The sequence below is a fragment of the Pan paniscus genome, chromosome 9 (assembly GCF_029289425.2).
Source record: "Pan paniscus chromosome 9, NHGRI_mPanPan1-v2.0_pri, whole genome shotgun sequence".
Classification (NCBI taxonomy): domain Eukaryota; kingdom Metazoa; phylum Chordata; class Mammalia; order Primates; family Hominidae; genus Pan; species Pan paniscus.
Genome location: NC_073258.2, coordinates 6,538,565 through 6,552,368, shown reverse-complemented (window position 1 = coordinate 6,552,368; position 13,804 = coordinate 6,538,565). Strand labels below are relative to the sequence as shown.

The window sequence follows — 13,804 nt, the reverse complement described above, 5'->3', positions numbered from 1 at the left end:
AGAGACATGGCCCAGCGAGCAAGTTGGTCAGTTGAAAACAATGCAGTTCTGGAATGGCAAAAAACCTGAGGGTCCCACAGGGCACTCTTGGGAGTGCTAATTATTTACAAGAGCCAGAGGATCTTGTGGAACACACCCAAAGGATCTTGGAGGATGCTAAGCAGATGTGGCGCACTTCAACAGTCATGCCAATGGGTCATGCAGTACTAGCAGAATGTTTAGAAAAACTGTTCAGTTCCAAGAAAGACCATCCTCCTATTTAGCCCTCAACTAAACTCACTTGGTGGGTCAAATTCAAAATCCAACAGGAGGCCTCTAAAAGGTCTTCACGGTAAACAGTTTTCTAGCCTCTGCTCGCAGTTCAACCAAGACCAGAGATGGTCAGAGTCCCCACCAGCCAAATCATTAGCACCCAATTACTATTATTACCACTAAACATGTCCCTGGAACGGAGAAATACTCTGTGACAAACAAAAAGATATTTCTTAAACATAAAACTGTTTCTCCTTTACAAATATGTATATATACACTTACTTGGACTAATTAAAGAAAAAGATATGAAAAGGATACATAAAGAAAGAGATAAGTTTATCAGCAGGAAGAAGATTAGTGAATAAGATAACTGAAAATTAAATGTGGATTATTTGGTGGCCAAAGAAAAAGAGGGTACAGAATGTTTTTCATAGTTGACCTTGACTTACAGAAGTAGGGAAAATTGATTTTTAAGCGATATTGAGGTATTCCCATGTAAATATTTAAAATATTATTATTACAAATACTAAAGTTTAAATGGCTTTTTTGAAAATGTTATAAATTTAATTCAAGTTCCAAAGAAACACTTTTGATAAAAAGTGTTTTTTAAGTAATTAATATGATTTTTCAGGCCGGGCATGGTGGCTCATGCCTGTAATCCCAGCATTTTGGAAAGCCAAGATGAGAGGATCACTTGAGGCCAGGAAATCAAGACCAGCCTGGGCAACATAGGGAGACCCCATCTTTACAAAAAAAATTGAAATATGTAAAATTTTAAAAAGAAAATGGGATTAATTTTCTTTTTAAAATTAATCCCAGATCCCATAAAATGGAAACAGGAATAATTGTTGTAGCAATGCTAACACTCTTTTGTTAGGAATAAGTACATGAGCATACTTAAGAAGGGATGGAGGTTTAGAGAAAAAGGTGGACTTGGCAGGCTTGGAGCCATAATGACTTGGCCAACATGTACGGAATTGAGGAGATGTTGAAAAGATGATTCTATATTTGGGCTCCCTGGAATAATAGCAGCCCCTCAGGCTTTCAGGCCAACACATAAAATCTCAGTTCCCTGTCACCCATCATTCTGACAGCCTCGTTGTCACTCACCCCATTCTAGCCCAAGAGAACTCCATTTAAAACAGGTAAGTGATTTTTTTTATTGCTGTGAGTAAAATTACAGTCTAGATAGGAAAGGCCCTATCTACACTAGATGTTATGGGACCTAAAGTAGGTGGCTGAAAATACTAGTACTATTCTCTGGACTTGGGTAGACAGAGTTGGAGAGACTAAAGCAGTGCGAGGTGGAGCCACTTGTACTGGCTCATCTGTGCATATTCATTGCAAACTTCACATTCAGTGATGTCACGTTGATACCTTGAAAATGACCTTGGTGGGAGTACATACACTGCCAAAACTGGAAAACACTACAATGCAGGGCTTTAATTGACTGACTGATCTTTGTGTGTGTATTTTAGCTGGGTTACCAGCACACCACCAAACCACAGTCATAAATATGGTCTATGCGAGTAGAATGGAAAATGCTGTTTGGGATGGCAGAATGAGGAGACTCTGGGCATGGGGACCCTTTTTAACCTCTTAATGTGCCAAAGAACTCTGACCCCGGAGCCCCTACAAAGAAGGTTCTACATTGGCTCTGATCCTGACTACTGTAAATATCCAAGGTATTAAAGGGACTTATTTACGGCTACCCTGCCCTGATACTTCACACTCATCCAATATTTTGTCATTTGGTTGTTTTGTTAAACATTTTGAGGAGTTGCACTGTGCAATGCAACAATGAATGCTGAAGATACCTGGACCGAGACAGGAGAACATTCATGAGGCATTTGAGAAGTTGTCTAGATTAGGTTGAGTAGATAAGCAACTACTCAGGTACCCACAATTTCACCCATAGGCCAGGCTCCAGTCACTGAGCTCTTTAACCTCTCTTCTTTGCCTCCCAGAAGCAAAATCCTCTTTACTCTCAAAGTACCAAATGGCCATCCTTAGCTTAGCAGGTCCTCTTCAGGCTTCTCTTTTCTATTGAAGATTTACATTGCTTCATTTGATCTTTTCTTCTGGCTGTTACTTTGGCAGCATAGTGGTGCACACACTTGGCCATCAACCTCCAATGGCATTTTCATATCTGTTTTGATGTATTCCACCTCCTTCAGAAGGGCGAATTTCTTCGGGGTATTGTATATTTTCATAGTGCTTCTGTGATCACAGGCTGACCTGGTGGTAGTTGCTGTCCACAGCAGGCACATCCTAAGGAGCCTCTATTGGGCTCTTGTCGCACAATTTTATTTTTGAAACAATTTCAGCCATTACTTAGAGGGTACTGCAGGAACAAAAATGGGAGTAAATCTTCCTACTCTGAAAACTGAATTTAGAGATGGGGAGAATGGAACCTGAGAGGCAGGGAAAGAATGATTATGTGTACTTACTATGTGCTAGATTCTCAGTCAGGCACTGAATAAATACAGACATGCTACAAGTTGTTTATCTATTATACTTCAATATTTCCCGGATCGCTGAACTTCTGCACCACGCTCATCTCCTGAGAATGGAGAAGGGCATTACATAATAGTAAAGGCTTCAATTCAACATGAAGACCTAACTATCCTAAATATATATGCACTCAACACAGGAGCACCCAGATTCATAATGCAAGTTCTTAGAAACCTACAAAGAGACTTAGAATCCCACACAAAAATAGTGGGAGATTTCAACACTGCACTGACGGGATTAGTTAGATCATCAAGGCAGAAAAAGAGCAAAGATATTCAGGACCTAAACTCAATATTGGACCAAATGGATCTAACAGACCATTTTGTTATTTATTTTTGAGCCACAGTCTGCCTCTGTCACCCAGGCTGGAGTGCAGTGGCATGGTCTCAACTCACTGCAAAGTCCACCTCCCAGGCTCAAGCAATTCTCATGCCTCAGCCTCCCAAGTAGCTGGGATTACTATTACAATTTTATGAGATGGCAATTAGAAAAAAGTGTCTAAAAAGACTCCATAACTTGGGATTGATGAAAAAATGGAGAAATACTGGACTAGAGTGAAGAGAAATAAGAAACACTGAGGCATCTGCTAGTAAAAATTTTGAACTCTAAGGAGAAAGAGAAAAATCCTACAAACATCCAGTTAAAAAGAACATGTTTCCAGCTTCATCCATGTCCCTACAAAGGACATGAACTCATCCTTTTTTATGGCTGCATAGTATTCCATGATGTATATGTGCCACATTTTCTTAATCCAGTCTATCACTGATGGACATTTGGGTTGGTTCCAAGTCTTTGCTATTGTGAATAGCAATAAACATAGGTGTGCATGTGCCTTTACAGCAGCCTGATTTATAATCCTTTGGGTATATACCCAGTAATGGGATGGCTGGGTCAAATGGTATTTCTAGTTCCATCATGCAAACTATCGCAAGAACGAAAAACCAAACACCACAGGTTCTTGTTCAGAGGTGGGAACTGAACAATGAGAACACTTGGACACAGGAAGGGGAACATCACACACTGGGGCCTGTCGTGGGGTGGGCAGGGGTTGCAGACGGAAAGCATCAGGAGATTTACCTAATGTAAATGATGAGTTAATGGGTGCAGCAAACCAACATGGCACATGTATACATGTGTAACAAACCTACACGTTGTGCACATGTACCCTAGAAATCAAGTATAATAAATATATATATATTTTTAAAAAGAGCATATTATCTACAGGAGAAGAATGATGCTGGAATTAGACTTTTTATCTCCAACGCTGGAACGGACAGTGGCATACCAGTTAAGGACTACTGAGAGAAAGGACTACAGCCCAACAATCCTGTACCCAGCCAAGATGTGGCCGCTCTGTCAGGGTGAAGGAAAGATACACAGCAATTCAGTTTATCTCCTGTGTCCCCCACAGAGAAACCTACTTGAGAGAACACTTTCCAAACATTATCACTTATGTGAACCTGAAGAACATCTCATGGAAATGTAAAGGAAAGAACACAGATCTCTGGGCTTCACCACTAGAGTTTGTGATTCAGTGGTTTGCGGTCTAAATTTTCATTTTTTACACGTTCCCAATTAATGCTAATGCTGCTAGTCTGGGAACACACTTTGAGAAACTTTCAGGTGTTTACTAATTTGTTTGTTTGTTTCTTTGTTTATTTTGAGACGGAGTTTCACTCTTCTCACCCAGGCTGGAGTGCAATGGCATGATCTCTGCTCACTGCAAACTCCGCCTCCCGGATTCAAACAATTCTCCTGCCTCAGCCCTCCAGAGTAGCCAGAATTACAGGCACCCGCCACCACGCCCGGAACATTTTTTGTATTTCTTTAGTAGAGACAGGCTTTCACCATGTTGGCCAGGCTGGTCTCGAACTCTGGACCTCAGGTGATCCACCCGCCTCAGCCTCCCAAAGTGCTGGGATTACAGGCATGAGCCACCGCGCCCAAAACGATGACTTCAAGTGAAATGCTGTATAATAAAATTAATTTTATCATAGGCTAATTGATATGAACAAGAGTCACAAAAACATCACCAAACTTCTAAATAAAGATTCAACATACTTAGAGCATTAAACTTAGAAATAAATGTGAGCTGTACATACAATTCAGAAAGCCTAATAAAACCTAGTAAGATTATTATTCACCCAATTTTTGGTGAGTCAGTGAGTGACGGCGGTCGTAGTGGTGGTAAGTTAAATCAAGGAATAAATGCTTGCAGAGAAAAAATTGTAAGGAGCACCTCCTACTACTACACAGTTAAAAAATCAATAATGACAGACACGGCAGGCTGGCTGATCTATCTTGTACTTTCATCGTTATTGTCTTGCATTTGTATGATTACCACGTTTTATGAATTTTTATTTTTCAATAATTTGTATTCATTCCATCATTTTCCAACCTGCTGATTCCAGTTCAGAGTGGCAGGTGGCTGGAACCTATCGGCAGCTCAAGGTGTGAGGCAGGAAACAACGCTGGACAGGACCCCATCCGGGGCTCAGGGCACACCCCCATACTGGGACCATAGAGATGTCAGTTCATCTAATGTGCACATCTTTGGGATGTGGGAGGAAACAAGAGTATCCAGAGAAAAACCACAAAGATATGGGGAGAATATGCAAACCCCACGCAGATATTGGCCTGCCAGAAGTCAATTGTTTAAGTTAATATTATAATAAAATGATATTATTTCAGGCTGGACACAGTGGCTCATGCCTGTAATCCCACCATTTTGGGAGACTAAAGCGGGTGGATCACTTGAGCCCAGGAATTTGAGACCAGCCTGGGTAACATGGTGAAACCCCATCCTATACAAAAAAAAAAAAAAAAATTAGCCAGGCATGGTGGTACACACCTGTAGTTCCAGCTACTCAGGAGGCTGAGGTGGGAGGATTGATTGAGCCCAAGAGTTTGAGGCTGCATTGAGCCATGATGGCACCACTGCACTCCAGCCAGGGTGACAGAGCAAAACTGTGTCTCAAAAAAGAAAAAGAAAAAAAATGTTATTTGAGAACCTGCTGTATTTGCCATGTCAGAATCACCTTAAGAGGGACATAGAAAAATGCAATATTTTCCTATATAGATTTTGTCCCTGCATCAAGGACAAAAGTGATGTCTCTGATCTGATTTATACCGAAATAAATGTGAGCTATACACACATTTCAGAAGGATTAATAAAAACAAGTAAAATTGGGCCGGGTGAGGTGGCTCATACCAGTAATCTCAGCACTTTGGGAGGCCAAAGCGGGCAGATCACTTGAGGTCGGAAGTACAAAACCAGCCTGAACAACATGGTGAAACCCCATCTCTACTAAAAATACAAACATTAACCGGCTGTGGTGCCGCGTGCCTGTAGTCTTCAGCTACTTGAGAGGCTGAGACAGGAGAATCCCTTGAACCTCCGAGGTAGAGGTTGCAGTGAGTCGACAGTGTGCCACTGCACTCCAGGCTACATGACAGAGCGAGAATCCTCAAAAAAAAAAAAATTATTATTTACCCAATATTTGGTAAATCAGTGAGCGACAGCAAACACAGCTCACCAATAAATCAATCCTGACTGGGTGGGGCCACATTTGTGGAGAGTTACTGAATTAGGAATTTAATCATTTTGATTGTTCTTCTAATTACTTAGCAGTCCATCATCATAATCTAATCAATCTAAAAGTGACATGATTATCTTATTTTTTGAAACCCCATTCATAATTTTAAAATCTGGTTTATGTTCTTGAAAAATTATACAACTACAAAGAAAATTCTAAACATTGCATTTAAGTATAGAAAAGCTCAAACACAGCTGAACTTGGAGGCAGAGGATTGCATCAATTCCTGCAGTCCCTGAAGAATCATTATGATTTCAGTAATATCAAATGCAGAAAATGTTGTGTTGAATAACTCTTAAAATACCATAAGCAGATATGTTGTTGAGAATGGGATTTCTTTGGTATTGGTGAAAAATTTTGTGAATTTCTGGAGAAAACTATATACAATGGTCCTGTGATTTATGCAATTGTAATTCTCGAACATTATGAAAATTAAAACAAGCAACAACACTTGTAATTTATAATTAAATAGGCTGCAGCCTTGAACTTTGTCAACATGTTTATCATCCAATTTCATGTCTGAAGGTCAGTGGAGAGTCCTATGACATGCTTGCAGGTAGCTTAATTGTCTTGGCCATTGTCAATAGCAGCCCCCATTCACTAGGAGAACCACCAGAGCAAACTCCAGATTTTAAATGTATCCAGACTGGGTGGTGCCACCTTTGTGGAGAGTTAATGCTTTAGGTAATTTAATCATCTTGATTGTTCTTGTGATGAGTTAGGAGACGATTATCACAACCTAATCAATCCAGAAGTCATGAAGTCTCCACCCACTAATTAAGGTGACTCAATATAAACCTGCCTCCTGTGCCTCCCCATTAGCTCATTTGGAAGACCTGGGTATAGGTGGTCGTCTCCTTGGCTCCGAGTCCCTGCAGCAGCTGAGGTGCCTGTGTCTCTCTGGTTCCCAGTGGCCGCCAACATGCTCTCCTCCACACTCAGGGTGGCTGTGGTGTGCGTGAGCAATGTCAACAGGAGCATGGAGGCCCACAGCATCCTCAGGAGAAAAGGGCTAAGTGTCCGGTCTTTTGGAACTGAATCTCATGTGAGGCTACCAGGACCAAGACCCCATCGTCCTGTAGTTTATGATTTTGCAACAACGTATAAGGAGATGTACAACGACCTCCTCAGGAAAGATAGAGAATGCTACACCCGCAACGGAATCTTACACATCTTGGGAAGAAATGAGAGAATCAAGCCCGGTCCAGAAAGATTTCAGGACTGCACTGATTTCTTTGATGTCATCTTCACCTGTGAGGAGAGGGTCTATGACACAGTGGTGGAAGATCTGTGTTCCAGAGAACAGCAGACCTTTCAGCCTGTGCACGTGATCAACATGGACATCCAAGATACCCTGGAAGATGCCACCCTGGGAGCTTTCCTCATCTGTGAGATTTGCCAGTGCCTGCAACAGTCAGATGACATGGAAGACAATCTAGAGGAGCTGCTGTTGCAAATGGAGAAGGCAGGAAAAAGCTTTCTTCACACCGTCTGCTTCTACTGAAGATCTGGGCTGGCTTTGTCCCCTTCCTCAGTAAGAACTTAGACATGGGACTTTAGTCCGGATTTATTGTGAGAAGCATCTGCAAAGACCTTCCACTGAGTACTGTTTGTGTTACTTTTGTACACATCACCTGGAAAGAGACTATTACCAAGAAAATATTTTATGGGAAATGAGAAGGACTAACATTTTTAAAAGCACTGAAAAATGCTTGGCATTGTGTTACGTGCATTACATGGGATTACTAATTTAATGCTTATATCATTCTACAAGGAAGCTAGCCCACCATGACGCCATTTTCCAGATGAGCAAACCGAGCTGATAATGGACTGCTGGAAAAATGATTTGTTTGAGGGTATTCAGCAGATAAATAACATTGTATAGATAAGCACCTTTTAAATAAACTTCCTTTTCTCAATTTGAGTGGTTTTTTATTAATTTTTTAATTTTTTAAGTTAGTTGAGACCAATGGAGTGTGGTATGTTAACTTAAATGTTGTTCTTCTTTAATGAGTATAATATTACATGTTTGAACAGGTAAATGTTTTTACATATAGATTATACCTTTTTTACTAATGCTCACTTTAATAGGTAAAATCCAAGTTGGATAATCAACTACATATTATTGTAAAATTTGGAATTATCTGCTCAAATCATAGGTCATCAAATTAAATGAAATAAAAAATTTAAATAAAAAGTATATTCTTATTTCTGTTTGGGGGATGCATTTCAAGCCACTAAGCGACATGCTTTTGTTTAAACCTTATGAATTACACTGAAAAAAAAGGGATCTTTCATAGTGAAAATTTTATTAGGTTTAAAATGTTCATTGGCATGAACATTGAGAACATCAGGTGATAAACCTAATGATGTTTTCAAGGAGAAACAATTGAAACACTTTTTCATAATCCTTGGTAGTGGCACTAAACCATGTTTACTAATAGGAGAAAAATAGATCAGAAGTAGTTGTTCATAGTTAAACTAATTGACGTTATCTATTGAACTAGACTTATTATGGCAACCTAGAATAACAGCAGAGATTAGCTCTCAAAATGAGTTTATTTGAATGAAGGACTGGAATCAGGAATATACCGGGTATAACAAGTCACAGGTGTATCCTGAGAGGTTGAGGTAAGGGGAAACTTTTAAAGGCAAAAAGAAGTCCACAGAAGCTGCTTTGAAATAAATTTATTGGTCACAGAAGCTCATTGCAGGAGTCGGCATTAGCTTCTTGGTGGAGACAGCCATTGCTAGGCATGTGTTCTTGCGAGAACATTTTCTCTGGAATGCTGCAGTCTTGAAGATAATGCAGTTATAGAAATATGTGTGGCCATGCAGAATGAGCAAAGTGTGTAAGACCTGCTGATGGTGTAAAGCATGTAGGATGTGCCATAGTCTCTCTTGGGTTTTAGAGAATCCTTCTGATATTTCTTATTTCAAATACACAAGCATGGGCTCCCCTCCTTGATGACCTTCCAGCTCCACTTCATCAGCCTTCTCCACTGTGAATTTACCCTTTTTCCCATTTTCCATGCTGGACTGTTTAGAAAAAGTCCCTATGTGCAGTCCACATTTAAGGAGTGGGGACTTGTGCCCTACTTCCTTGTGGGTGGATTATCCATGTAAATTATATGGACTTACTCCTCACAGATGTGTCTATTCTCCCCCTCATTAATGAATTTATTCAATTATTTCTTCATAGCAGTATGGAATCTTGGATATTTATTTTTCTATGTGGGGTTACAATTCGATCCTGCTTTGTTCTGTTGCTCAAACTTTCTGTTTTGGCCATCGCAAGCACTTTCAGTTGCCTCCTGGGCCCTTTCATGTGCCCCATCGTGGTGTTTGTTTGGTTTTACTTCATTTTTCATGGAAAAGGAAACACTCTGGCATTATGAGATGCCCCAGGTTCATCTTATATATTTCCAGCCTCAGAATCAACAACTTCTCCAGATAATCATGTTTGTATTACTGGAGGACGACGAGAGTAATCAAAATCAAGTGTGCTTGATGCTACTAAGGTACCAGTGTTTTCTGTCCTGCCTCCTTCGGCTACATTTAAATTTTTCCCCGTTGTCTTAATTTTCAGTTTGATTGGGAGGCATCTACATACAACTTGCTTTGTTTTTAAGCCTCCATGAAGTTCTGTGAGCTTTTTCAATCTGTAATATTTTAGCTTTTTACCTAATTTGAATAATTTCACAATTATTGCCTCAAAAACAAAAATCAGTCCCATTCTTTCTCTCATTTCATTTTGAGACCCAAACTACACATCTGTTAGACCTTTTGATATTGTTCCTCCAGTACCTGAGGATCTCTTTCTTTTCTTTTTTGTTCTTTTTTTCTCACTTCTTCAGTCGGATAATTCTGCTGATAGACCTTATGGTTAATTTTTAGAAGTAGGATTACTGTGGTCAAAGAGACGTATAGGCCAGAAACAGTGGCTCATGCCTATAATCCCAGCACCTTGAGAGGCTGAGGCAGGAGAATCGCCTTGAGGCCAGGAGTTCAAGACCAGCCTGAGCAACACAGTGAAGCCCTATCTCTACAAGAAAATAAAAAAGAGAAATTAGCGAAGTGTGGTGGCACACACCTGAGTCCTAGCTACTTATAAGGCTACTTGGAAGACAGAGTAAACATGTTTTTAGATTTATTAGATATTCAAGATGCCCTCCATAGAGCTTGTAACATTTTTCATTACGACGGGCAAACATGCCTTTTCCCTCACAAACTTGCCAGCAGTGTATAGTGTCAACCTTTTGAACATTTGTCAATCTGATAGTTTATCAGGTATGGTTGCCCATCTGTTAAAAGAGCTGCCAGCCATTCTCTCTGCTGAACACACGTGCCATTCCCCCATCATGATGTGCAGTCTATTACCCATCCCCTTCTATCCAGGGACATTGCCTTGTGACTCGCTTCAACCAACAGACTGAGCTTGAAGTATTACATTCTCTGCTTCGTGGATTAGACTTGTGTAAAACCACAAACAAGCCACATGGTGATTACACAATCCAGGTCACACCTTGGGGTAGATCGGACATGGGGCCGGGAGCTGTGGCTCACACCAGTAATCCAAAATACAAAAATTAACCAAGTGTGGTGCTGTGCACCTGTACTCCCAGCTACTTGGGAGGCTGAGGCAGGAGAATTGCTTGAACATGGGAGGCGGATGTTGCAGTGAGTGAGCCAAGATCACACCACTGCACTCCAGCCTGGGCAACAGAGTGAGACTGTCTCAAAAAAGAAGAAGAAGGAGGCTCAGCCCTCTCCCTCTCCCTCTCCATGGTCTCCCTCTCCCTCTCCCTCTCCACGGTCTCCCTCTGATGCCAAGCTGAGGCTGGACTGTACTGCCGCCATCTCGGCTCACTGCAACCTCCCTGCCTGATTCTCCTGCCTCAGCCTGCCGAGTGCCTGGGATTGCAGGCTCGCGCCGCCACGCCTGACTGGTTTTTGTGTTTTTTGGTGGAGAAGGGGTTTCGCCGTGTTGGCCGGGCTGGTCTCCAACTCCTGACCACGAGTGATCTCCCCGCCTTGGCCTCCCGAGGTGGGGGGATTGCGGATGGAGTCTCGCTCACTCAGTGCTCAATGTTGCCCAGGCTGGAGTGCAGTGGCGTGATCTCGACTCGCTACAACCTCCACCTCCCAGCCACCTGCCTTGGCCTCCCAAAGTGCCGAGATTGCAGCCTCTGCCCTGCCGCCACCCCGTCTGGGAAGTGAGGAGCGTCTCTGCCTGGCCCCCCATCGTCTGGGATGTGAGGAGCCCCTCTGCCCAGCCACCCAATCTGAGATGTGAAGAGTGCCTCTGCCTGGCCGCAACCCCATCTGGGAACTGAGGAGTGTCTCTGCCCGGCCGCCCAGTGTGGGAAGTGAGGAGCGTCTCTTCCCAGCAGCCATCCGGTCCTGGAAGTGAGGATCGTCTCTGCCCGGCCACCCATCATCTGAGATATGTGGAGCGCCTCTGCCCGGCCCTGACCTCGTCTGGAAACTGAGGAGTGTCTCTGCCCGACCGCCACCCCATCTAGGAGGTGAGGAGTGTCTCTGCCCCGCCGCCCCTGCTGAGAAGTAAGGAGCCCCTCCACCCAGCAGCCGCCACGCCTGGGAGGGAGGTAGGAGGCAGCCCCCGCCCAGCAGCCGCCCCGTCTGGCAGGTGAGGAGTGTCTCTGCCCCGCCACCCCCTCTGAGAACTAAGGAGCCCCTACGCCCAGCAGCCGCCCCACCTGGGAGGGAGGTGGGGGCAGCCCCTGCCCGGCAGCCACCCCGTCCGGGAAGTGGGGGGGCGCCCCTGCCCAGCTGCCCCGTCTGGGAAGTGAGGAGCCCCTCTGCCAGGCCACCAACACGTATGGGAGGTGTGCTCAACACCTCATTGGGAATGGGCCATGATGACGATGGCGGTTTTGTCGAATAGAAAGGGGGGAAATGTGGGGAAAAGAAAGAGAAATCAGATTGTTGCAGTGTCTGTGTAGAAAGAAGTAGACATAGGAGACTCCATTTTGTTCTGTACTAAGAAAAATTATTCTGCCTTGGGATGATGTTAATCTATAACCTTACCCCCAACCCCGTGCTCTCTGAAACATGTGCTGTGTCCACTCAGGGTTAAATGGATTAAGGGCGGTGCAAGATGTGCTTTGTTAAACAGATGCTTGAAGGCAGCATGCTCCTTCAGAGTCATCACCACTCCCTAATCTCGAGTAGCCAGGGACACAAACACTGCGGAAGGCGGCAGGGCCCTCTGCCTAGGAAAACCAGAGACCCTTGTTCACATGTTTATCTGCTGACCTTCCCTCCACTATTGTCCTATGACCCTGCCAAATCCCCCTCTCTGAGAAACACCCAAAAATGATCAATAAATACTAAAAAAAAAAAAAAAAAAAGAAGGAGAAGGAGAAGATTCGACGTGGAAAGTGAGGAGGGAGAGGAAATAAAAGAGAGGAAATAAAACAATTGCAAATAAAGCTATTAACGTATTTATAATGTTAAGTTATTTTTATGAAACAAAGTATTTCCCTCATTTTTTGAGTGCTTTGTTAGTCTTCTTATGGTAATTTTAAAACGGAAGAAAAAACACACATACACAAATACAGAAAACCAAACAAAATAAAGGAGTTGCTTAAGAAATTATTATAAGGCATACATCATGTAATCAAGAAATAGAAATTTCTCAGACACACCTAAAGCAATGTTCATTTCACTGGTCCTTATCACAATAACCTTCTTTCTGGCATAACTCACTTTTATAGTTAAGATTCATCTTCAAATCTTCCTGAAATTTGTATCCAAATGTCATTTTTCATCTTCAATAACCATGTGAACACCCATTTGCCTCTTTCTCTGGCTACTTCAAGAAATCATTGTATTTTCATTACAGCAAATCTAAATCTTTATTTCCCACTCTACATAGTATATAGTCAGATACGCGAGGTCACCATTACAACTATCAATCACAGCTCCCCTCCCTCTACCCAATAAACCAATACTAGAGGTGTTCAACAACCTAGAACGTCTGCTTACCATATCTGCGCAACATATAATCATGCCCCATACTTCCCACACCCTGGATTCTTAGTGATAATATTAGCTCTCACTTCTCATGCTTCCTCACACCCAACTACTGCCACAGTTCTTAGCAATTCCAGCATCCACACAGATTATCCACCCAGCACCTCAACACTCTCACTTCTTCTCCAATTGCACCTGTCTACACCCCACCAGAGATACCCATGGTCATAGTCATCAAGAAACTCACCACTAGATCAAAATCTGAAACAGTCATGCCCCAACTATAAGACCACATCTTTCCATTCACTTTTGCTTCTTTATTTAAACTCTAAGGGCTGTTTGACCATGCATTGTGCCACAACCCATGGATTCCAGCCCAATCCCTACTTATTCACCCTTTCTGGTCCAAAACCAGCTTTCATGGTTTATCACTATAATTACAC

The 13,804-nt window shown here is 42.5% G+C and overlaps 1 protein-coding gene and 1 long non-coding RNA gene across 3 annotated transcripts in view; one reads left to right on the top strand and one right to left on the bottom strand.

The window, feature by feature from the left end:
- Nucleotides 1–13,804, bottom strand: part of LOC134731186 (uncharacterized) — a 75,027-nt gene that overhangs the window by 29,164 nt on the left and 32,059 nt on the right. Inside the window, exon 2 of one of the 2 annotated variants that reach the window (XR_010113321.1) lies at nt 9,504–10,407. This is a non-coding gene — a long non-coding RNA (uncharacterized LOC134731186). The remainder of the gene's footprint in view (nt 1–9,503; nt 10,408–13,804) is intronic. The other variant, XR_010113320.1, reaches the window with a different exon arrangement.
- LOC129393315 (RNA polymerase II subunit A C-terminal domain phosphatase SSU72 like protein 2-like) lies at nt 7,285–7,866 on the top strand. Its single transcript, XM_055093869.2, has one exon. It carries the CDS (start codon nt 7,285–7,287, stop codon nt 7,864–7,866), a length of 582 nt encoding a protein of 193 aa, XP_054949844.1.

Coding starts and splice junctions, on each gene's coding strand:
- LOC129393315 (XM_055093869.2), top strand. CDS start 7,285: ATGCTCTCCTCCACACTCAGGGTGGCTGTGGTGTGCGTGAGCAATGTC.